Here is a 23,395-nt window from a genome sequence, read left to right as displayed (position 1 = left end):
GCCGCTGGAGCGCTGCCGGCCGTTGATTGGTTGTGCTGCCGCCTGGTGCTGCTGGGAAATGTAGGTTTTTTTATGCAGGCGGCGCGGATTGGTTGCGGCCGGCGGCAAGATGGCGGCGCCCAGCCAGCGGCGCTGAACGCGGTCGGGGCGAGGTTGCTATGTCGTCTGGCGCGATGTGGCGCGGCTGTCGCCGGCTGTGGTGGGCCCACTCTGCGCCCGCTCGGCTTCCCCGACCGCCTCCTGCAGCTGCTGGGAGCGGCCCGGTGGGGCCATGCGGGCCTCGGGCCTATGCCCCGCCGGCAGGTGAGGGAGCACTCGAGAGGCTCCAGCCCCGTTTGGGGGGGGGGGGGTCCTGCCCTGGGGACCCTCACCCCGGGGCCACGCAGGGCAGGGCTGGGGTCGGCACGGCCTCGCGGGGACTGCGCTCGCCACGGCCGCTGAGCGCCCTTTCCCCGACATTAATGTGTGTTTGGAGCGGGCAGGGTTCACTGGCAGCACGGCCGAGCCCTCACTGAACCACTTTGTTACGCTCGTTTTCTGTGTTTTGTTGTGTTTTAGGGACTTTGAGGGAATGGGACTCGGATGGGGGTGGGGGGGTTCAGGTGTGTTCTGGTCCACCCATCCCGCCCGAAGACTTTGCTGGAATTATGTGGTTTTGAGAACAGTAAAATTAATCTCATTTTGTCAGAGGTGAGGCTGCAGAGTCGTGGTGACTCACGGCAAGGTTTTGGGAGCCACTGATGAGCCTCGGGGCTCCTCTGGGGTACACACACTTTAATCCGTTTTTAGAACTGTGCCTGAAGCACTTTCTGAGGCCCCGAAACTCACAGATCTCCGAGCCTGAGCAAATCCTTCCATTTCCCCAGCGGGAATGTGCTTTTTATAGCCTGGAATAGCAGACCTGCAGCCTGACCTGCTTGCTGTGCCCTTCACGAGACAGATTTATGGGTTTGGGATTTACAACCTGGTTGCTGTTGTCAAGGGAATGGCTCGTGGGTTCTGCCTGCCTTGTGGGAGGGATGTGAGCCTTTGGAACGTGTGTAATCCTGCTCTCACGTGTAAGGAGTGCATGTAGGAGTGCTGGTAGCAAAGGATGCTGCTCTTAAAATGAGACCTGACATTTCCTCAGGCTCACCTTGTTGGTGGGGCAGGTATATTTCTGAGCTGGACTGGAATGTTTGGGCTGCAGGGAGGAATGTCTTTCAGGGATAAATTTGTCCGGTGTGACTGTAGTTGTAGAATCTGGAAAGGTTGACCCTGAAACAAAACTCCTGAGGAGTGGTGGTGCCTGGGAAACCAGCCCTGCCACACTCTGAAGCAGCTGAGCCCCCCAGCCTGGCAGGGCTGGAGGTGGTTCTGTTTGCTCCCTGGCTGTGCACAGCAGCATTCTGGTTGTCACCACTTTCCTGGTGCTTCCCTGCTGAGTGGAGCTGACTGGAGCTCACAGCTTGGAAACTGTGGATGAAGGGCTGGAGTTTTGTGGCCAGCTCACCTCGACAGCATCTAAGATCTGTCCTGAGCTGTGATGGGGAGCAGGGGAAGGAGCTGTACACTCTCTGTTTGCTCTCTGAATGTTCTCTTTGCCCTCTCTTTTTGTCCCCAGAGAGGAAGAGGTTCTACCAGAACGTGAGCATCTCACAGGGGGAAGGTGAGTACGGCTGCCAGGATGGGATGGAGGGGCTGATCCCTGGGAGAGGTGTCATCACCCCACACCACATCAGCGTGGCACCTGCAGCCCAGGCTGTGTCAATGGCATGTCTGCCACCAGCTGCTGTGCTTCCGTCTCATCTACAGCAAAGCTGCATGGTGGAAAGCAGCTTCCAAGACCAAGTGTATCCAAGTGATGGTGGGAAACCTGAGTATTTCTGGTCCCTTGCTCCTGTCAGCTCCAGCTCTGAATGTGCTCCCTCTGTGGGGTTGTCTGTTGTTCCTTAGTGCCTGCTCCTCTTTGATTCCCCAGGATTTCTACTCTGATTCCCCAGGAGGCTTTGAAATAAACCTGGACCACCGAAAGCTGAAAACGCCCCAGGCCAAGCTCTTCACTGTCCCCAGCGAGGCTTTGGCCATTGCAGTGGCAACAGAGTGGGATTCCCAGAAAGACACCATCAAATTCTACACGATGCACCTGGTGAGCACAGCAGGGTGCAATGCTGAGACCTCCAAATGCAGAATGAGGAGGCAGCAAGTTGTCCTGCTTCTAATGTGCAGAAAGTTAGGGTTTTCTTGGGCTGGCCTGTCTAGAGGGAATCAGTGTCACTGGGGGAACTTGAGAAGGGGCTGGACAGTGTTATTAGGAATAGTGATGGGCAGGAGGAAACAGTGAGCTCTGGAGCAGTCCATGGCCCTTCTTCCCTGCTGCTGAATGGGCTGTTCCCAGGGATTCTGAAAGGTTTCAGAAGATACCTATTACATGAGCCATTTTGTGGCCCTGATCTCCTGCAGCAGTTCATCTGCCACAAATCCCTCTGCTTCTTTTTGGTATTGTACCATGGAAGCTGCTGCTTTTTCAAGCCTAGAATAACAGCAGTTTCAACTGCCTTTATCCCCAGACCACTCTGTGCAACACGGCGCTGGACAATCCCACGCAGAGAAACAAATCACAGCTGATCCGAGCAGCTGTGAAGTTCCTGGAGACAGACACAGTCTGGTATGAGATGGGGGCCCAGCTGGATTTTGGAAAGAGGGTTGGGTAAAGTGAGGGATGACATCTGCTCTCACCCAGTCATGGCATGGCTCTGATCTGTGTTGGTTTTTGCCTGTTGAATTAATTTAGATCAGTGCTGCACGTACAAACCTGGTTGGAGTGTGTGCACCCAAAGAGGGAGCATTGGATTTGGTGAACTCTGTTTTGGGCACCTCCATGCTGGGCAGGGGTGAGAGCAGCAGGAAATGAGCATCTTGAAGAAAAGAAAACATCTTTGAATGGCCTGTGGGAATCTGTCAGTCAATCTCTGGTATTGCTGTGCCACTACAGATAGCTCAGACTACTTGTACCAGTCCCAAAATACCCTTCATTCCTTAAAGTTCCCATGAGTTGTAGGATCAAGCCTGTTCATGCCCAGGCTCCTGTCCCAGCCTCCACTGGCAGCTGCACAGTTCCTATGTGCTGAGAGAGAGGAACAGAATTCTCCCCTCTGCCCGTGTGGCTTTGGTCAGTCTAGGGGTCAGGGAATGCTGAGCTGAGCCACTGGGCAAGGAGAAACAGGAGTGATCCCACAGAGAGCTGCAGTGGGGTTTGTACCCTCACCTAACTGCTAAACCTCACTTCAGCCTGGGGCTTCCTGCAGTTTTCAGTTGGCTGGTTCACTGCTGTGGTTTGTAGTAAGACAGAATTGTCCTCCCTGGAATAACAAAAAAAACCACTGAATTTGGGGAGGAGCTGGGGGATTGTTCACTGTCACTGCTGCCTGGGTGGACAGCAGGTCCCTGTTCCACTTGCTGTGGGTCTGGTGGGATCAGTGTCCTTCCCAGAGGTGTGTCCCAGCCTGGGAGTGACCATCCAGCATGGTTTTGTTCCATAATGTCCCAGCTATCGTGTGGAGGAGCCTCCAGCCTTGGCAGAACTACAGAAGAATGAATGGGATCCCGTGGTCACCTGGGCTGAGAAAAGGTGAGAGCTCAAAGGGTTCCTGGCTGCTTTAAGCCCTGCCCTGCTGAGCCCAGGAGCTCTGGCCACAAGCTCCCTGAGCCTTTCCCCATGGCTTTGCTAAGGGTTTGGGTGATCATTCCAGGTACAACGTGACAATTGGCTCCTCGACCAGCATCCTGGGGCCAAACATTCCAGCCAGCACCAAGGAAACCTTTGTCAGCCATCTGGCATCCTACAACATGTGGGCCCTGCAAGGTGAGCGGGGCTGGGCTGGGAGCTCTGCGCTCAGGCTGGGCCAGCGAGGAGGTGATTCCTCTCCACAGGGCAGGAGAGTGACTGTAATGTTTTTCTTCTGCTCCAAGTGTGGAGGTTTGTGTTTTAAATCTGCAGGCCAAGCCCTGACCTGCTTTTGTCACAGGCAGGGGTTCTCTTCAGTGCCAGTGGTGTTCAGGATCTGACTGTGCTGTCCCATGAGCTGCTTGCTCCACCTTAGCACAAATAACTTCTTTAATGCCAAACCTTCTAATGATTTAATCCCTAGCTTTGTTGTTACCAGGAAAAGAAATCAGGCTTAGTATTCCAAAGTGCCCACACTGTGCACTGTGCTCACTTTTTCATCCTTATATCCCACTTAATCTTGCCTGAATCATCTGAATGACACTGAAAGATAAAGAAATGAAGGGAGGTTTGCTTTGCTGCAGATCTAAATGAGCAGCAGGCACTGAAACCCACAAAAGACACAGAATGCTCGAGCCTGGATAGATACCTCTTCCCTTTGCACAGGGAAGGGTTATGGCAGAATAAAAGGAGGTGGTGTGCAGGGCATGGCCTTTGTCACTGCAGTGGCAGGGCCAGCACAGTGCTCTGTGCCTGCTGTTAACCACGGATCTGAGTGTCCAGGTGCAGGTGGGCCCTCCCCGAGGGGGTACCACAGCCTGTCTGTCTCTTCAGAGCATGTGAAGATGCTGCTGTAATGCTGCAGAAAACAGCCATGAATCTTGTTTGGTTTGGGTTATTCCCTTTCAGGTATAGAATTTGTAATCACCCAGCTGAAATCGCTGATTCTGTCCATGAGCCTGATTGACAGGCACATTACAGTAGAGAAAGCTGTGCTTCTGTCTCGCCTGGAGGAAGAATACCAGGTAAATTATGTTACAAAACAGCCCTATAATTCAAATAGCAATAATCTCAGCATGACAAATGCATCCCCCACCACAAATAACTGGCAGGGGAAGTGCCTGCTATAGCAGGAGACGTTCCACTCCACCAGTCTCCCTGTCTGAGAGCGTTCAGAGCGTGCTGCTGCAGAGCAACACCACAGGCACACCAGCCCAGAGTGCTCCCAGGGCTGCCAGTTGCTTTTCACAGAGCCCAGATGGCTGCTTTTCTCCCTCTCTAATCTGAAGTGCAAAGTTGTGGCTGGCTTCTCTTGCTGAGGGTTATCCAGCCTGGAGGCTTTGGTAGACACCAAGATATCAAGCTTGCTGGAAATTAGCCTGGTGTGAAGCTCCTCGTGTCCCAAAAGTGGCTGAAGTTGGGAATCTTTTCATCCTCCCATGAAGAGGCTTTACCTCAGACCCCAGTACAGATGAATCACATCCTCATCTCAAGATATCCCTGTCTCAGCAGTCGAGGATCATCTCAGCTTCTGAGGGGGGTTACCTATGCTTCACAAACATGAGAAGGGAAGCTGAGAGTTGCTGAGGTGCTTTGAGTATAATCCATGTTTCTCCTCTCCTTCAGATTCGGCGCTGGGGCAATGTGGAGTGGGCCCACGACTACGACCTGTGTGAGCTGCGTGCTCGCACAGCAGCTGGGACTCTCTTTGTTCACCTCTGCTCAGAGAGCTCAACTATAAAACACAAGCTGTTGCAGGACTGAGGCAGCTGGGCAGGGCACAGAAAGAAAATGTCCAGCTGGGAATTGCTGGCCTGACGCAGTGGATGGTAGCCACCTTCCTGCCATTCCACTTTTCCTGGGATCAGCTTCATGTGCTGTGGTTTTGTGGGCAACTCTTCACTTTATTGCCTGCTGCAGTGCAGCACACCAGGAGGAAAGGTCAAGGTGAGTTTCCTCTGAATCCCCAAGCCAGCAGCTCCGTCCTTTCCTGGTGTCTGTAACTCATCAGAGGAGCTCCCACAGAAGAAACAGCTTCCTGGGCAGGGCACGGCACAGACATACCCAGCATATGCCACATGTCTTCATAGCTGCCAGCTCCTGACACACACTTGTTATGGAAATCTGAAAACAGACTCTACTGCATCTGTTGTTCATCCCTCGGCGTGCCTGTCTGTAACACCAGGGTCTCTGTGTTCCATTAAAGACTCGCCCCTGTGAGGTACCAAAAGCTGCGTGTCTTTGTTTTAGTCACCAAACTGTGGGGTGGGTCCTGAGCTGCCAGGTTGTGGGCAGGTGCTGGGATGGCTCCAGGTATTAAAAATCAGACCAGAGCACTACAGAGAACTACAGTGTGAACCACTCCATGCAGCTGAGGAGGTAGCAAGGAGACGACTGTGTAGTCCTGGAGCAAGAAAGGTAAAACGTGGGCTCCAGCCATCTTTAGAAGCACAGAGCATGATGAGCTGAATCTGTGTTTGACAGGCAGCACCAGCCACGGGGTTTTCTGAGACCTGCTGTGTCCCTGGTGTGCACGCACAGCCACGCTCTCGTTTAACCTTCCCACCTTCTCCTTGCTGCCTGCCTGGAGCAGCGCCGGCCCGGCCAGCGCCATTCCTCAGAAGCTGCCCACAAGCGAGGTGGCAGCGGCTGTCACCGAGCAAGGAGGGGAATTAATGACTCCTCGCTTGGCTGTTGCGAGCGGCAGCGCGTGAGCTCCCGTGGAACCATTGATTTCCCTTCCTGCTGGCTGGGGGCTGCTCTGCTCACGCTGCAGAAAGCTGATTGCGAGAAGGGGTGAGAAGATGAGGCTCCCAGGCATACGGAGCCCCCGCCAGCCTTGTGCTTGCTGAGCTGGAAACCTGCTGTTATCTCGGGGGTGGTTTGATGGAGAGCGCTCCTCTCCCGAGCTGCTGCCTCGTGCCAGCGGCTCACGGGTTCCTGCCACTGAGCTCACAGGTACCGAAGCTTTCAGGCATGATATGCTGCGATGATTTGGTTCAATCAGCTCAGAGCTGATCCATAACCCCTTGTGACCAGGTCTGAGTTGTCTGCACGGGCTTTGTGCCAATGTGATGGAAGAGACAGGGCTTTGGATGCTTTTCCAGAGTCAAGAAGTAGCTTTCATTTGCAGTTTATGGTAGGATGGAAGAAATATGCATTGGGTCTGAAATGTCCCAGGCAGCTTGGGCACAGCTGTTCCTGCTGGGGGCTGTCCTGTGTGCCCCAGCTGAGGCAGCTGCCCAGCCCTATTCTGCAGGCTTCAGGATCCCTGTGTTATCCAGCTCCTTCTGCAGAGAGTTGATGAAGCAAATGATTTTTTGGATACAGGAACGGTTTCTGTCGTTCTCTGTTTGGAAAGCCTGGACAGATGGAAACCAAGCCGTGAATCTGCAGGCGTGTCAAGGTCCCTGGAGCACAGAGGGCTCCAACAAAGGTCCAGGAGTGTCTCTCCTCACAGTGTCCCTGCCACTAGGGCCAGACCTGCCTGTGCCCCATCCCCCTGAGTGTGAGGGTCTCTTACCTTCTCTGTCACTGAGATCTGCCACTGGTAGATGTTGCAGAGCATGTCGCTCTCTCTCTTATCAATCTTCCGCAGGCGGATGCTGTGGGACACGTTCATGGCGTTGACAATGGTGTTTTCATCCACGAGGAGCTGGGAAGTAACGTGATCGGATGAGAGGAGGGGGTGAGCACACAATGAACGAGCAGCACAGCAGTGCCCAGAGGGAGAAACACTCTCTGGCAAATCCCTGCTCATCAGGATGAATCCAAGGCTTTACCCTTGGCTTTGCTACGGTGTAATGGGGCATTATCCCTAGTACAGGTGGAGAGCTAGAGGCAGCAGCCTTGGCCCCACGTGCTGGAACGGGGAGTTCAGTGCAAGCAGGGCTGCTGTGCAGCTGGTGTTGAAGAAAGGCTGTATGTGCTCCAGCATGCCTGGAAATGGAAAATCACACTTGGAAGGGATTCCTGCACTGCTGATGCTGGCTGTAAATCTTCATTTTTGGAGAGTCCCAGCCTCTAATGGAAGCAGTGACTTCCCTCATGGCTCTAAATAGAGGGTGGCTTTGCTAACCCATAATGAGTCTTCTCCTGGAGCCAAGTGCAGCTGTTGGGCAAATGAATTCCCTTCTCTGTGGGAATGGATGTCAGTGAAGCAAAATGGGTGCGTGGCAGCGGTGCAGAACCGCCACCATCTGCACAGGCCATAAAGCAGCAGCTCCCCCGGGGGCTCAGGGGTCTGGTTTGTGTCTGTCAGCTCTTGATTACCTGGAGTGACAGGGGGCTGGGATAATCTGGACAGAGCAAAACCACAGCTAATGCAAATTCAAGTAATTTAGCCACTAAACGAAGGAATAATGGAGGCAAAAAGGGCAGCAGCGTTGCTGAGTGGAGCACTGCAAAGATGTTTGTGCTTTTGGAAAGGCTCCTGGGATCTTTGTTTGCACAGCAAGACTGAGGGCTCAGTGGAAGGCTCTATTTAGTGTCATATCCAGATCAGCTCATGGGCTCAGGAGCTCCAGGAAGGGATTTTGAAATCACTGAGGCAAACAGAGCCCCGGTGCAAGAAATTCAGAGCAGTGCTGAGATTCTGCTGAGGGAGCAGGGAGAGTCTGAACAAAACCAGCTATGAGGGAGTGGAGCAAAGATGCTGCCTGAGTGCCTGGAAATCAGCCAGAGCAGTGAGTTGTGCTGGAGGCAGGAGAGAGATTTCCTCAGCACCTCTCCTGGGCTGCTGCCACCAGGTTTTCGTGCCTACTCCCTCACAGAGATGAATTGTTTTGGTGCCCTCACCATTCGAGCATCATCTGGAAAATCCTCTTCAAGCTCATCCATGTCCAATTTCTCCTTGGTGGTGATGATAAGCTCCACCAGCTTTTCATGGTGTTCATTTTCCAGGTCCCGGCACCGGCTAAACGTAGAGAACACGGTTAAGGAAAAAACTGACCACACCACTCATCTGTGGAGATTAAATGACCTGCCAGAAGTTGCTGTGGTGTCAGGATATCAGGATACACACTTTCAATTCTTAATTGCACACTGAGTCTCATCCTTACTGCCAAATATGACAGAGGATTGAGAGGGGACCTAGGTTTACCAGGGAAATTGGAAGAGGCCTGCAGGTAAAAGCCAAGCTCTGAATGCAGTGCAATTATTTGCACCAGGCCATCAGATTCCTAGATTTAAAGGAGCATGACCTGACACTCAAGTACTTCAGTACTCTCATGTACCTTTTTTTCAGTACTCATCAAAAATACAAAAATGAACACCATTTAGAGAATATTCAACAGAATTGGAGATAAGCCATTGACTGCAATGGCAGGAATGTGCCTAGGAAACAGTCTAACCAGATCTTTCCTGTGTTTTGTCTTCTCTGCATGGAGAAGGAAGATTCCCAACAGGGTGAAAGCTGCCTAAATCCTACAGACTTTCAGCACAGAGAATTTTGATCTTTCTGTGCTCTCCAAAGTCTTCACATAAAGAAGCTGAGCACCTTAAATGACAGTTCCTCAAAGCTGGGAAAAGATATTTTCTGTTGATTAAAATAAAAAAAATAAAGTTTTTATACTGGTAGCTCAGTTTTGGACTTAGAGATGAGCTGTAGGCACATGACTGGGAGGTCCAGATTACCATACTGTGAAAAAGGATATATCCCTTGAATATTTTCAGTGAATGTTGATGCTATGACATCAATGCTTCTTTTAAAATCCTGTAGCAGTTCCTTAACAGAGGGGAAAAAGAGGAAATATCACAATGAAAACTTGCATAAACATAGCATGGAGTCAGGGAGTCTAGGAGAAATCTACAATTTATTGTAATTTGGGCTCACTGCTGTTACTAGCACAGTCAGAAACTGAACTCCCTTGAGCATTTAAAGTGTTTTCAAAGTGCTGCAACATTTTCTTCCTTTCTTCAGGGACAGAAAATCAGAACCAGTTTATTGGAGGGAAGCTGACTGAACACTACTTTTACCCAGTGTGTGGAGTAAGCCAGGGCATCCTTTGTTACCCTCTCCTATGCAATGCCTGGAGAGGGCTGTATTCCCTCCCCTGCCCTGCTGCAGCCTCCTTGTCCTTGTCTGTATGGAGAGCCTCTTGTCAGAAGCACAACCCCTGCCTGGGCTTTACTGCAGCTTTTGCTTTAGTCCTCAGAAATTAAAATTGCTGCTGCCTGTTCCCTCTCTCAGAAATGGCTGATGGAGAACCTGGGAAGTGTTGCACTAAAATGTCTTGGTACCTGAATCCTGCAAATCCAGCAGGGCACACAGGGAGAAATGTTTATGCTCATCCCATCAGTGACTGCAGATAGGTGAGAGCCAGCTCAGAAAACACTAAAAAGGCTCAATGCTGATGCAGTGGGGATCCATTTTGAGCTGCTGCTTTCTGCCATCCATGCTCACAAAAGTAAACTGCTGCACACAGGCCACAGCTCCTGCCTGCTCATTTTTAAACAGATTACTTTGGGTTTTTTCCTTCGATGAAGATGCACATCAGCAGCCCTGCCCTAGTTTTTGAGGAAAAGTCTGGGGAGGAAAAGGCAGCTATTATGCAAGCAAATGCAGCAAGCCAAGCAGGAATGTGTGTAATCTTATAGCAAAGATCAGCTTCAAAGAATGACACCTCTAGAATTCCAAATGCATACCCAATGCTATGCAGCAACTTGTGCAGACCTATAAAGTGATTGCACAACCTCCCTATCTCTAAAGTGTGGGAAACCAGCTTGGATAGATGTGATGGACATACTGTGTTCTGCTCTGAGAAACAGAAATCTGCTGTAAGGTATCCACAACCAGGGCCTGATCTCACCCTCATCAACTTGGAGCGGAGAAAGAATAAAACAGGGACAGAACATTTCCCTGAGTCAAGTCCTGTGCTCCCCTCTTTGTGAGCAAGCTGTTGCATGGGGCTGCAGTGACAGAAAAGTGACTCCCCAATATTCTGGCTGTGAGGTCTCCCATGTGGGAGCTTGGATCTCACCTCCAGGTCGTTGGACACCAGCGCTTCCAGGGTCATGAGTGCATCCCACAGCTGATGGATGTCCTCCTTGCCCTGGGCTCGTTTAGACTCAGCAATATCACCACTCCCAGCCTGATAAAGCTCATCCAGCCTCTAAACACAGAGATGCATGAATTACTTATAGTTTGTGTTCAGCACTCCATCGCAATTTAATTAACTTGTTACATGTGTGAGAAAAGTTCCTGCTGCTGATTAGCTGGAATGAAATGTGATGATTCAGGGAAAGCTCCAGATTTACATACTAGGTACTCAACAGTGTTGAGGTTTGCTACTGCATGGGGACTGGGAAAACTCTTTCCTCATCCTCCACTCATCAGAAGACTTTGCTCCTTCTGTGCTTCCAGTTTTGGTTCCCCTTCATTTCAAGCAAAAAAAGAACAACATTTAATTCTTGACATTGCTGTGAAGAAGAAATTAATAGTTGCTTCAGAGAAAGAAACGGGTCTAAATTTTGATCCACTTCCTGCCAAGGAGAATCTTGACTGACTTCCAGTAGGGTCAGGATTTAGTATTCTGAATATGGAATACCTATCATTGCCTGCTTCCTCTTACAGCAAGGATTTATTGCCCTTCAGAATTATGTATTGACGTCACTTTTGTATCAGGCAAGATTTATGTTTTCTTGGATCAAAAAAAAAAAAGAAAAACCTCTTGTGTTGAATGTATTATTTTCAAGTCTGTTTAAAATCAGTTAACAATCAACTGTTTAAAAAAGGAGGAAAAATATATATGTTTGATTATGTCTAATCCACTTCTCCTGAGAGGGAATGGAATGGGGTGAAATATAAAGGATTCTGTTAAAAACCCCTGTTAAGGCTTGTGTCTGGAAATGGGGTGGATTACCCAAACTTTGCAGTGTTAAAAGGGGGAAGGGGAGAGCAAGGTGTCTTCTTCTCTAATGTAAACAAGTTAGGAGGCTCAAAAGGCTCCAGAGCCACTCAAGCTGCACCTCTGGGAGCAATAACTTCAAAGTTCAAGGCCTTTAATCCTCCGTAACCAACTTCAGAGAGCGCAGTGATTTCACAGGTTACCCAAGTTTACATGAAAGGATTACAGACAGACAAACAGCCCTAAGAACAGCTCACAGACTGCAGTCTGCTGGGACCTCTGTGCCTTTTGAACTCCTCCAACAGTTTTAAATGATGGGGAAATGATGTTAAAACACTGTGTTTGGTTTTGATTCCAACTCCTCTAACATTTATATGAAAACTGGCATGCTAATCCCCGTGTCCTGTTTATAGAGAACCACAGAATCCCAGAACGGTTTGGGTTGAGAAAGACCTTAAAGATCATCCTGTCACATCCCCTGCCACGGGCAAGGACACCTTCCACTATCCCAGGTGGCTCCAAGCCCTGTCCAACCTGGCCTTGGACACTTCTAGGGATGGACAGCCACAGCTTCTGTGGGAATCTGTGCCAGGGCCTCCCCATCCTCACAGGGAAGGATTTGTTCCTAATATTTAATCTAAGTTCTTCCTAATATCCCATCTAAGCCTCCTCTCCTTCAGCTTAAGGCCCTTCCCCCTTGTCACCCCTTGCAGCCCAATCCATAGCTGAGCCTGTAGGTCAGACAGAGGTGAAGGGATAAAATCTGGACTCAGCTGTGTTTCTTTGGGTTTTGTTGTTGTTTCCTTGTTTTTGTAAGTTTTGCAGGGTTTGTTTTGCTGGTTTAGGGTTTTTTTATGGAAGATATAGAGAGAATGCAAGCTCAAGCTAACTGAATATTGATATCAGACTTCTGGTTGGAACAAGATGATCTTTAAGGTCCTTTCCAACCCAAACCATTCTGCTCTTCGGTGACTCTGGCAGTGCTGCCAGCTCCTAGAGCTGTTGGATGCAGATTTCCAGCATGAGTCAGCAAGGTTCAAGGCCCTGGGAGCAGACTGACTCAGCAGCCATCAGCCTGTGACAGGCACTGAAATAAAAGTGACCTGGTTTCCAGCAGGAGCCAGCGCTCGTGACTCTGCTGGTGTCACTTGTCAGGGACTTGCTCTCTCAGCTGACAGTGTTACCACGCTTTACCCCTCCCTTATTTTTTTATTTTTTTTTTCTCCTGTGGAAACAAAATCATGATCCATCTATTATACATGGTTAGAAAGGGATCCAGCTAGAAGCTACGCCCTGAGCAGCCACAATGGGTGGCTGTAGTTGAGCAGAATGAAAAGAGGGAGTTTCTGCTTTAAAGGACTAGAAATACACTAAAATGACTTTCTCTAATTTTTTGGTTATAGTTCTTTGAGGTGTTGTTGAGAAAATGAACTGAAGCAGAAAATTACTTGAAAATAAACTGAATATCCTGCAATTTCTTTCCTTTTCTTCCTGGTTTTTCAATGAAGGAAGAGCTATTGGAGGCTTCAAAAAGAAGGGGAGTAGCAGTAAACATCTATCTATCTATCTATCTATCTATCTATCTATCTATCTATCTATCTATCTTAAAAATCAACCTTATAAAAAATGTTTAAACTAAAAGGAAGTTTGAGCATTTCTATTTTCTTAAATTTTGGTGACTTTTCTGGATGGGAAAAAAATAAGTAAAAAACTCCACCCTGTTCATCCACATTTTTCTGTAAACCCTTGAAGGACTTTTACCTTTATAGAAGATAACATTATGACACATTAGTTTTGTTCTACACTGAATTTCCAGTATAGATAAAGGCTGTGTTAGCTGGTTGTAGTTTGCCCAAAGGGTAGAAATTTCAATCCCTATTTTTTACCAGCATAAAGTATTAAAAAACTTTTCACATTATGTCAATGGCATTATATTAGTTAATTAAACAATTTTCTTTGCATAAATTAAAAAAAAAAATATTCATGACAGAGCACTGGAAGAAGTTTCCCAGAGAGGCTGTGGAGACTCCATCCTTGGAGATATTCAAAGTCCTGTGAAGCCTGCTGTGGGTGGTCCTCCTTGACCAGAACCAGATGACTTCCAGGGATCCCTTCCACCCCCAAACACCCTGTGATTCTGCTATTAAGTATTGATTTCCATTATAACATTGTCAATCCAGAATAATTTTCCTAATTTAAATGGAGTTATCCCTATTTTCAGCATAATTAAAAGCTGAGAAATCATGTATTGAACAAACAAAAGTATAGCATTACCCTTTGGTTCCGACTCTCAAAGCCTGAGATTATTCTCTTGCTTTCTTGCTGGTTGACTGCCAGAATTTCACGGAGTCTTTTGTAGAACTTAGAGACTGCAGCTTCTCGTTTTTCATACTCTTCCAGTCCATAGTTATACAGGTTCTCAGAAACTAAGACAAACTCCTTCTTGTATGTGACAGCAGAGTCAAGGCTTTTTGCTTGTTCAGAGGAGCAACATGTTATGTTCCCTCTGCATCTGCAAATCTGAGCAACAAGACCTACGAGCTACTTTTATGTAAACTCTGTGGTTCTTGCTGGGAGCTGCCAAATATTCTGTCTGGGGCAGGACTGGGTCACCCATTCACGTTTTATGCACAGGATTTTGCTGCCTTAAGGGTATGGGGAAAACTGTGGCAACTTGAGGGAGGAAAAAGGCCTTGAGCAAGAGGAGAAAATACATTCACTTGTCTGACTCTTCTGACACAGCAGCAGAAGGAAGCCTACAACCCTATCTGTCTTCACAAGTGTGAATACAGTGCCTGTGTAGTTAATAAATACAGCTTTGGAGCCCACAGCCAGAGCACAGGATAAACTACTGACTTGGTAGCATCACAAAAATAATGTCAATTTTTCTTCTGCTATTATCTTGGCAATGGAATTGTTTCTGGAGTCTATTGTAGTTAAGCTGTGATGCATTTTTCCCCAAAAGCGTAATGCAATTTTAAGGAAGGTCAAGTTACTGGCCTTGACAATACTCTATTAATCTGAATGAGAAAAGAAAAAAGAAAAAAAAGTGTCTGCTTTCTGCTCTCCCGTGTAGGAGCAATGATCAGAAAAATGTGCTGGCCTGGAAACTTCACATTGCCAGTTCTGGCAGGTTGTGAGATATGCGACTTGTATCGTTCTGATTAGTCTGTTCCTATCTCCTACCACTTCAATTTCAACATGATTTTAGAGACTGTGCTCTTACAATCTAACTGACAGAGATTTATCTTCCAGCTCATTTTAAACTTTAAGTGGATTCCAGACTTGAAGAAAGTACAAAGTCTTGATTCTTGAAGGGTCAGAAAAGGAGGCTACTGAAATTGTGTTTGATTCAAGGGAAGGAAAAGGAATATGGTAATTACAACGGTGAGAATTTAAAACGCTGGGATTTCATGACCTGTTGGGGATAGAAACGAGTGGTTTTACAAATGGGATGTTTCAAGCTGGGCTGGCCAGCTTGCCAGTAATATAAACCATTTGTTTGGAGCCCTCATATTTCACAAGATATCAAGCCTTAAAGCTGTCAGTGGTCTCACAGCCTTGTAGTGTAATTTTTGGTACCATTCCAAAATTGAACACAGACTGTCTCAGATCTTAGATCAATGTAGCTTTCAGCTCTGGACAAAAGCAACAGATGAAGAGTCCCTGTGGATGCACTTCCTTCTTAACTCAAGGCACTACCTTTTAGCTGTAGGTATTCCAAACCCAGGAAGGATATGCCTGCAGCAGGTCCTCCACTCCAGGGAGGCAAGCCAGTTTGGCAGTTTCTCTGTCCTCTGCATACAGACTGTCAAACAGGAGTGATCCATTCAGGTACTCCACAAAGGCTGTCTTTGAAGAGAAACAGAGCAAAATAAGTAAAATAAAGATGCCAGCCTGCTGCCAGTCCTCAGGATGTGTCTCTCCTATAAGCACCTCAGCAGCAGCAGAACATTGGTGCAGAACATGAACAAAGCAGGAACACCAACCAAGCCATGAGAGCACCTTGCAACTGGAGTGAAACCCATCCCAGGGGCTTTGCTGCTACAACCCTGTAGCCTAAGGATAGAAAACACTGCTTTATCTCCTATCAGAACACAGAATCATAAAATGGTTTGGGTTGGAAGGGACATTAAAGATCATGCAGTCACACCCCCTGCCATGGGCAGAGACGCCTTCCACTCTCCCAGGTTGCTCCAAACCCCATCCAATCTGACTTGGAACACTTCAGGATGGGGCAGCCACAGCTTCTCTGGGCAACCTGTGCCAGTTGCCAGTGTAAGACATTACCACATGCAAACACTTATTGCAAAGCTATTTAGCCTTTCAGATATGGAGGTGGTGAACCTTGGGGAGGGACAAAAGGAAGAGTTGCAGGCATCCTCCCTGGCACTAAACACTAAAATTAAGCCACTGTGACCTTCTAGAGGTCTGGAATACAGAGCCAGGCTACAGCTGAAAGCATTCCACCTGGTCTTGCTTTCAGTCTGGTCACAGGACTACAGTGATCTCTGAAAGTCCTGGAGAGTTTAACCATAAAACTAATGAAAAGCTTAACTTAGTGTGGGGGAAAAAAAAAACCTATGAAAATGTTAACAGTTCACTCAGACCTGTAATTTTCTTAATCTTACGTCAGGCTGATAAGCTCCCTGGGTATGATTTACTATTTAGCTTTGCAGGGTCTCTATCTGTAGTTTAATTGTTCAGCCCAAAGAATTATGTTCCCCCACGTCATGTGTATTCCACAGCAGTTCCTGTTTCCATCCAAAAGATAAGATTCAGAGATCACAGAGGGATCTTCAAGCAGGGAAAAGACAAGTCAATATGTGTTGTGCTTCTTTGTCCTGAGCCAATACACAACCAGCCAAAAAAAACTTACCTGGTGGTACTCCAGCTCTTTCTGCTTTGCCTCTTCTACCTCCTGCAGAGCAAGGACATGAGCCTCCTCTTGTTCCAGTGGCTTAGTAAGATCTTGATACTTTAAAGCTGCAGTTTCTCTCTGAGAAATATAAATAAAATATCTGTATTAGATTATCCAACATTGCTCAACGAGGCTGGACATAAGCAACTGATCTTCTAGAACAGCCACCAGAGCAGCATCTGCATCTCCATTTCCTCATGGGCTTTTTATTAAACTACTTATAAAGTTTCTAATCTAATCCTCATCCCATTTTTTGTTGGCATATTGCTCTGTTTCTGCATTCAGTGCATCTGAGATAATTCAGTCCCAGGGAGCTTTTCTCTCTCCATTTTCTCATCTTTAGAGCTGTTGGGTTTTTTTCCTCTTTTAGCAGTAAGTTCTCTTTTGACTTCTAGAATTTGAGCTCAAAATTGATCAGTCAGTGAGGTTAATACATTTTCTAGGGTGGAGAAGGCTCTTTGGAGGAGTGGATGGCAAGGTAGTACCAGGGGCAAGAACCTCATTAGCTTGAAACTGAAGCTTGACAAATTTAAGTATGCAATTCTCTGACGTCCCTGATGAGCAGAGACTGCATTCCATGACCTGGAAAGCCCTTCCAGCCCTGTGGTATGAGCAATGTACATTCCAAATACAGCTCCTGCTCTGTGCCAAGCAAGTTTACAATTAATCATGTTCTTTGGTTACTAAAAAAAATAAAAAAATCCCTGAACAAAACCCCCCATCTTTGTTCCTTTGATCCCTGAGATGATAAAGCAGTTCCACAGGTTACTGGTGAGGATGAAGTGTCTTGTTCTCAGAAATCAAAAGTGGGAAGTGCATCCAGGCACCTGCTTGCCTGGCTTGTCAGTTTACTACAGAAACAAATCACTCTGTGAGCAGCAGGACCACCAAGGCTCCTTCCCCCTGGATCCACGTCTCAAGACTGATTTCCTCTGAGATTCTCTAAGAAGAATTGCACTCACACTGCAGCCTCTCTGTGGCAACACGAACCAGGCCCCTCTCCCACACACAGCTGCTGATTTTCACAAAATCTGTGAAGACATCATGCTCTGACACCTCTACCTCTCTGTCAGATTTGACAGAATTTGGCCTACAGGTTCACAGCTGTTATGTGGAAGCAGAATAAACACTGTGTGTTTCTGTGAGCCTGATTTCTGCAGGGAACCTGCCCCCAGTGCTGGAATATTGCTGGCACACCAACAAAGCAAAGGCTCTGTAAGATGCTGCTGCCTGATTTCCCAAGCAGGGAATGCAGAAATCTCACCGTGGAGTCTCTCACGAGCTTGAAGTCCAAGTACACCAGGCTTGGAAGATGAGCAACAACAAACAGCGTGTAGTGCTCCTGGCTGCAGAAAGGGTTCCCACTGAGGTTCAGTGTCCGTAAGTTTTTAAACCTCCTGAGATAGACAACCTGTGCCAAAGGGAAAGAGCTCTGTATTTCCCAGAGCTGGGGAAACTCAGCCTTGGAATTTATTGCTTTTATTACAGTCGAGTATGTATTCTGCTCCTCTGCCAAATTCACACGACAGTCAATTATGAGTTTTTAATGGTTTGGGGAAAGGAAATACTTAAATTCATGTTAGGAATATCTAGACAATGGGTGGAGAGAGAAGGCAGATGGGGTGTACAAATCACATGTCCTAAATTAGTAAGATGCCCTCAAAAGAACCCCAAATAAATCCTATAAAATAAATAAATTTTCTCATATGCAGCCACTTATGCCTTTTCTAGCTTTCATGGGAGACAATAGGAATTTTGCCATGGCTGAGAGCAGTCACAGAACTGGGCCCCCACGATTCAATAACCTAAAAGAAAAATTACTGCAGTAAGTACTTAACACCAGAGGACCAAAACCATAGCTCAGACTACTTAGAAATCCTAAGGAGAATTTTATCACCTAAGGAGGGGCTTGGACACGATGGCAAATGCCAGTTTTAGAATAGCTGATCCTTCAACAGGGAATATTTGCAAAGCCACGGAACACTCACATCTTCCAGAATGGTCAGGTTATTCTTCCCTATGGAGAAAATCTGCAGCTCTTGCAATGTGTCCATGTGCTCAATTTTAGATATTCTGTTACTGTAGAGACTGAGGTCCTGCAGCTTGACAAGAGTATCCAGACCCTCAATTACTTCAATATTGTTGAAGGACAGGTCTGGGGAAGAATTTAGAAATCAAACATTAAATTATTTCTTGCAGAACACCCTGATTTCCGCCCCTTAGCTCTGGATGTAGGAGTTTATGCACAGATTTTTCTCAGGGGTGGTCTGTATCCCACAGGAAAGGCTCAGCATTAAATCATCCTTCATTTCCATCTCCTCCTTGTAATTGTCTGTGAAACTTCTGAATGAGAGGAAAACCTGAAGTTAGTCCATGCAGAGTCCACATACACAGCCTGAAAGGGACTTCTGCCTTATGGGGAAACACAAAACAAGAGGTGGGGAAATGCCCTTAGAGGCGAATTTCTGTGATAAATCTGACACTGTCTTGTTTCTTGCACTCTGTCCTGCCACACCCATGGCACAGTTGTGCTCACTCCTCTAGGACCAAGATACGGCAATTCCATGTCAGTGGAGTCATGCAAAGGCTCACTTCAGCTGTTTCACTTACTGAAATGTCCTCTTCCCCTGCCAGAACATCTCTCCTAACACCAATACTCACCATGACTAAGGGCAAGCCAAGAGTCCTAAAGCAGTTTATGAGGTCTCCTGGGTAGCTGAGACACTTGTGTAGCAGCAGCTGAACCACTGCAGCCTTTGGGCAAACAAAATATGTGAGTGTGCTTCAAAACACTCTGCTTACACTGATCAGATTCACAAGTGCATCAGTCATCTGTGGAGCAGAACACTGCAGACAACTGGGCAGAGGAACCCATTAGACATTTCACAATGTGCTTACAAGCTGAAGCCCTGCATGCTGAGGATATATTTAGAATTCCAGCCAGCAACGTGGCTGCAGTTCCAGGGAATGCTCTAAGCTGTGCAGCTGTGTAGCTGCAAGCAGTTACAGAAGGCTACAAGGATGGGCACTCCTTGGGACAAGGATGACACCAAGCCCTTATGGATATAGGGATAAAGATGGTGGGTTGTAGGCTCTGGAATACCTGCAGCAGCTTTGAAAACACAATGCAGGCTTCTCTATCACAGAGGTGTTCCCATAAATATTCCTGAAAGTCACCCCTAAACACAATACAAACCTTGAAAACAATCTCGAAACCTCAGCTTCCTGTTCCTGCCACACCAAATGTATTAAACCCAGTTTTTAAATATTTGAAGGATTGTTTTGCAACTCTGATACTCAGGCATTTTGACATTTGACAGTCAAATAAGGAGACACACAGACAGCTGACAGCCTTCCCAGGGTAAGCTCCTATCAGTCGTGTTTGAGAAGTAAGGTGACATCGTGGTTTATCACAGATTGCTTTGCAACTGTGAAGGCATCCACCCTCCTCTGCCTGTGTCTCACCAAGCCATACAAGGTGAACCAGACTCTGCAGACCTTCTATCTTCTCAATGATGTTGTTGTCCAGCTGCAGTTTAGTCAGGTTCTCTAATGGCCACAGATTATCAATCTGCAGGATGCCTAAAGCCACAGGAAAAAAAACAAAAAAAGAAAGAAAATTGCTTTTCATGTGAGACAGCTTTGTTTTAGCAGACACACTGCCTTGCACAAGGAAAACACGCCCAGTCTTGCCTCCAAAAGGATTTTCAGCGTGTGATGAGTGCCCTGGAGAGCTCAGAGGTGCACTGGCTGGATGAGATTTCAATGAAACAGCCCACTTAACCTCAGTGTCCTGTGCCAGCACACGCTGCTCATCAGCGAGGCCAACGAGGCGTGCAGGGGATGCCGACTATGGCCCTGCACTCCAGTGGCTTTATGAATCCACTACTAAGAGGCCTTGACCTTCATTTTCCTCTCCAGCTCCAAGCAGGAGGTTTGGGATGAGACTCTGCTTTTCTCTGCATTTGCAGTCTAGCAGTGCCCAGCTCCTGCTTTTGTAAATGACTCTTCTGCTCCCAGGATTCTCATCACAGGAGAGGAAGTTGGAGTCTACTCTTTCTGTGAAGGCTGCAGTTTAGAATTAATCGATATCCCTGCATTTAGTTTCCTCCAAAAACAGAATCACAAGGGCAGGCTGTTAGTCATCACACCAAAGTATCAGGACCAAGGTGACAGGAAATACAGAACATTCTCACTCCCATTTCTCTTTCCCCTGCAATGGCTTCCCAGAAGATTTCATCTGCTGTGCTGCTATCCTTATTTAGTGAGGGTATCATAAACCAAGGAATTGCACACACAAAATAGTCACACAGTTCTGGATTTTGTATTTGTAAACAAATCTACGCAGGATCAGGTCAAGGGAGTATTTTCTAAGAAAATCAACTCATACACACATTATTTTATGGGAGCACACAAAGAATAATCAATAACAGATTTTGCCTGTGAAATTACCCCCCCCCCCCCAAAATACTCAAATATTAAGCCGAATGTTCTTCTTTTTCATTTTTTTGAGTGCAAGTTTACAACAGGTTTGACAGTAAGAGGCAAGCCATGGCAATGCTATGGATGACTAGAGAACGCCATCAGATTGGACTGTAATCACCATAATCTCCCAAACATCTCTCACATAATCACCAGCCATGGCAGAGCCTGCCCAGGGCTGGATTTGGCCATGTATAGAGGGGCCCAACAGGCCTGTGGCCTGTAGGTGTCACCACAATATAAATGTTAAATGAGAACAGCAGTGACAATATGAGTGGGAAGTGAAGCAGTTTTGAAGTTACCCATCAGCAAAAGCACCCAGGTCCCTCTGATGAAGCTCCTTTGTACAAGTATGAGCAAAAGTCCAAGCCCAGACATTAATTTTCACATCATAAATCCAAGCTAATAATGATTGCTCAATTGCCAGTTACCCACTTATTCTATTACCTTCTAGCAAAAGAAGAGGCAAAATATGTATATTTTCTGATACTCACTTTTAAAACTAAGTTGTAGCTGTGTCACAGCCTTAGGCTTAACACTCTCCTCTCTTGCAAGCTCTCCAAGGTTATCTGGACTCCTCTCTTCAATGGCTTTCTGAACCATTTCATCATCAATAATGTTTGGCTCAATATTACTGAGAAACTGACTCATTGTGAGATGGAATCAGCCTTAAAGGACGGAAAACAAAAATAAATGAAATCACTGCCTAGCTACTCTTTTCAGATGATCTTAAAGATCGTCTCATTCCATCCTCTGCCATGAGCAGGGACACCTTCCACTATCTCAGGTTGCTCCAAGCCCCATCCAGCCTGGCAATGGACACTTCCAGGGATGGGGAATCAACATCTTCTCTTGTCAGCCTGTTCCAATGCTTGACAACCCTTTCAGTGAATAAATTTCTCATGGAAATTTAAATATCCCTAATGTTGCCCTGGAGGCAAATGAGACTATTTGTCTTTTTCCGAACTGTGCAGTTAGTGAATCACTGTGAAGGACTTGAATCTTCAAACTTTTGCTTGTGTAAGATGTTTGTAATTACAGAGTAAGTTCTGATTTATTTTTGCATTGGACAGCAATGATAAATGTCAGAGTTTAGAGAGTTCTGTTCTCATTATGGCATCTCATTAACAAACCAAACCTCTCTGTGGCTGCGTGCACTACAGAGCGAGGAGCACCTGGCTCTGGATTTATCCATCCTTGACCTTCCTCTCTCTCTCTTTTTACAATCACAGAATGGTTTGGGTTAGGAGGGACCTTCAAGCTCATCTTGTTCCACCTCTGCCATGAGCAGGGATATCTTCCACTATCCCAGGCTGCTCCAAGCCCCTGCAGTGTCCAACCCGGCCTTGAACACTCCCAGGAATATGCGCTTGTCCAGCGTTTCTTCGGCCAATGGCAGTTCCAACCATCCCTGCCCGGTGTGTGGGAAGGGGCCACCGCCTCCCGCTCCCAGAACCCGCCGAGGCCCAGATCCCGGCCCATCAGGCCTCTCACCCGCAGGTCCCCTGGGCTCTGGGTCGGTTTCGTTCCCGTTTCCCACTTCCCACTTTCCTTTTCCCACCCGCGCCTCAGGGCCCGTCGCTAAGGAAGCCCGGATGCGTTGCTAAGGGTGGCACGTGACCATTCCAGCAGCCAATGGGCGTGGAGTGGGTGGGGAGGCTAGCTACCAATCAGAGCGCGAGAAATCCGTGTCAGCCAATCAGCGTCGGGACCGTGCCCTCGGGGCGGAGAGGGCTCGGATGATTTATGTTAACTTTATCCAATAATTTTACAGAGCATTTCGGCCTTTGCCCAATAGGGAATGGCAGTCTCGGTGTCCCCGGCTGTCCATCAAAGGGAGGGCGGTGAAACGGCCGGGACTACCGCGGGGGCGGGCCCTTCGCTTGACAGTGATGGACACGCGCTTTAACCAATGGTTTTGCAGCGCGTCCAGCAGCTGTCCAATCGAGCCCAGGGAGGCGGGACCCGCCTGCCAGAGCGCGCTGTGGCTGGTGCGCGCGGCTGTCGGTCAGGGCGCGGTGCGGGAGGGGTGGGCGCTGGGCCGCTGTTTGTTGTCATCCCAAGATGGAGTTTCTGCTGGGGAACCCGTTCAGCACCCCGGTGGGGCAGAGCCTCGGTACGGCGGCCTGGGGAGCGCGGAGGGGCCCGGGGGAGTCCGGAGAGACAGCGGAGGTTTCGGCCGGCGGGCGAGGCTGGAGGGAGCGGGGGGGTCTGGGGGTCGGTGAGGGGCTCTGGGGGGTCTGGGGGGTCTGTGAGGAGCTCTGGGAGCGGTGGGTGGAGAGTCTGTGAGAGCCCATGGGGGAAATTTTGGCTCGGTAATGGTCTCTGGGGCTTAGTGGAGGTGTTTGGGGGTTACGGGGATCAGTGCGGGTTGATGGGGGTCTGGAGGTGGTGAGGCAGCTCTGGGGGCTGTCGGGGGTCTCTGGAGGAGTGGGGGGG

General features: G+C 47.9%; 3 protein-coding genes across 6 annotated transcripts in view; 2 read left to right on the top strand and 1 right to left on the bottom strand.

Moving 5' to 3' along the window:
• Positions 1–91: 91 nt before the first annotated feature.
• Positions 92–5,919, top strand: ATPAF2 (ATP synthase mitochondrial F1 complex assembly factor 2). The gene is made up of 8 exons (XM_005523055.3): positions 92–303; positions 1,604–1,648; positions 1,983–2,128; positions 2,550–2,647; positions 3,530–3,610; positions 3,732–3,844; positions 4,616–4,731; positions 5,333–5,919. The coding sequence occupies exons 1-8, from the start codon at positions 159–161 to the stop codon at positions 5,468–5,470; spliced, it is 882 nt and encodes a 293-aa protein (XP_005523112.3). The 5' UTR covers positions 92–158; the 3' UTR covers positions 5,471–5,919.
• Positions 5,920–6,954: 1,035 nt separating this feature from the next.
• Positions 6,955–21,607, bottom strand: DRC3 (dynein regulatory complex subunit 3). Its single transcript, XM_005523054.2, has 12 exons — positions 21,451–21,607; positions 19,940–20,056; positions 18,463–18,629; positions 17,739–17,885; positions 16,433–16,552; positions 15,293–15,405; positions 13,828–14,002; positions 10,687–10,818; positions 9,361–9,431; positions 8,504–8,627; positions 7,230–7,361; positions 6,955–7,068 (listed from the first exon to the last, which is right to left on the bottom strand). The coding sequence occupies exons 1-12, from the start codon at positions 21,605–21,607 to the stop codon at positions 6,955–6,957; spliced, it is 1,569 nt and encodes a 522-aa protein (XP_005523111.2).
• Positions 21,608–22,990: 1,383 nt separating this feature from the next.
• The window catches only part of TOM1L2 (target of myb1 like 2 membrane trafficking protein), a 57,051-nt gene continuing 56,646 nt past the window's right edge, over positions 22,991–23,395 (top strand). For all 4 annotated transcript variants that reach the window (XM_014252674.2, XM_014252675.2, XM_005523052.3 and 1 more), the window contains exon 1: positions 22,991–23,072. In XM_014252674.2, coding sequence (XP_014108149.2) covers positions 23,021–23,072 — 52 coding nt within the window. In that variant the 5' untranslated portion in view covers positions 22,991–23,020. The remainder of the gene's footprint in view (positions 23,073–23,395) is intronic.

This window comes from Pseudopodoces humilis, chromosome 18 (genome assembly GCF_049639895.1).
Source record: "Pseudopodoces humilis isolate 2021_Gansu_Grassland_sample_001 chromosome 18, ASM4963989v1, whole genome shotgun sequence".
In the NCBI taxonomy this organism is placed as follows: Eukaryota; Metazoa; Chordata; class Aves; order Passeriformes; family Paridae; genus Pseudopodoces; species Pseudopodoces humilis.
The sequence above is the reverse complement of the archived record's forward strand: the minus strand, read 5'-3'. Positions and strand labels throughout refer to the sequence as shown.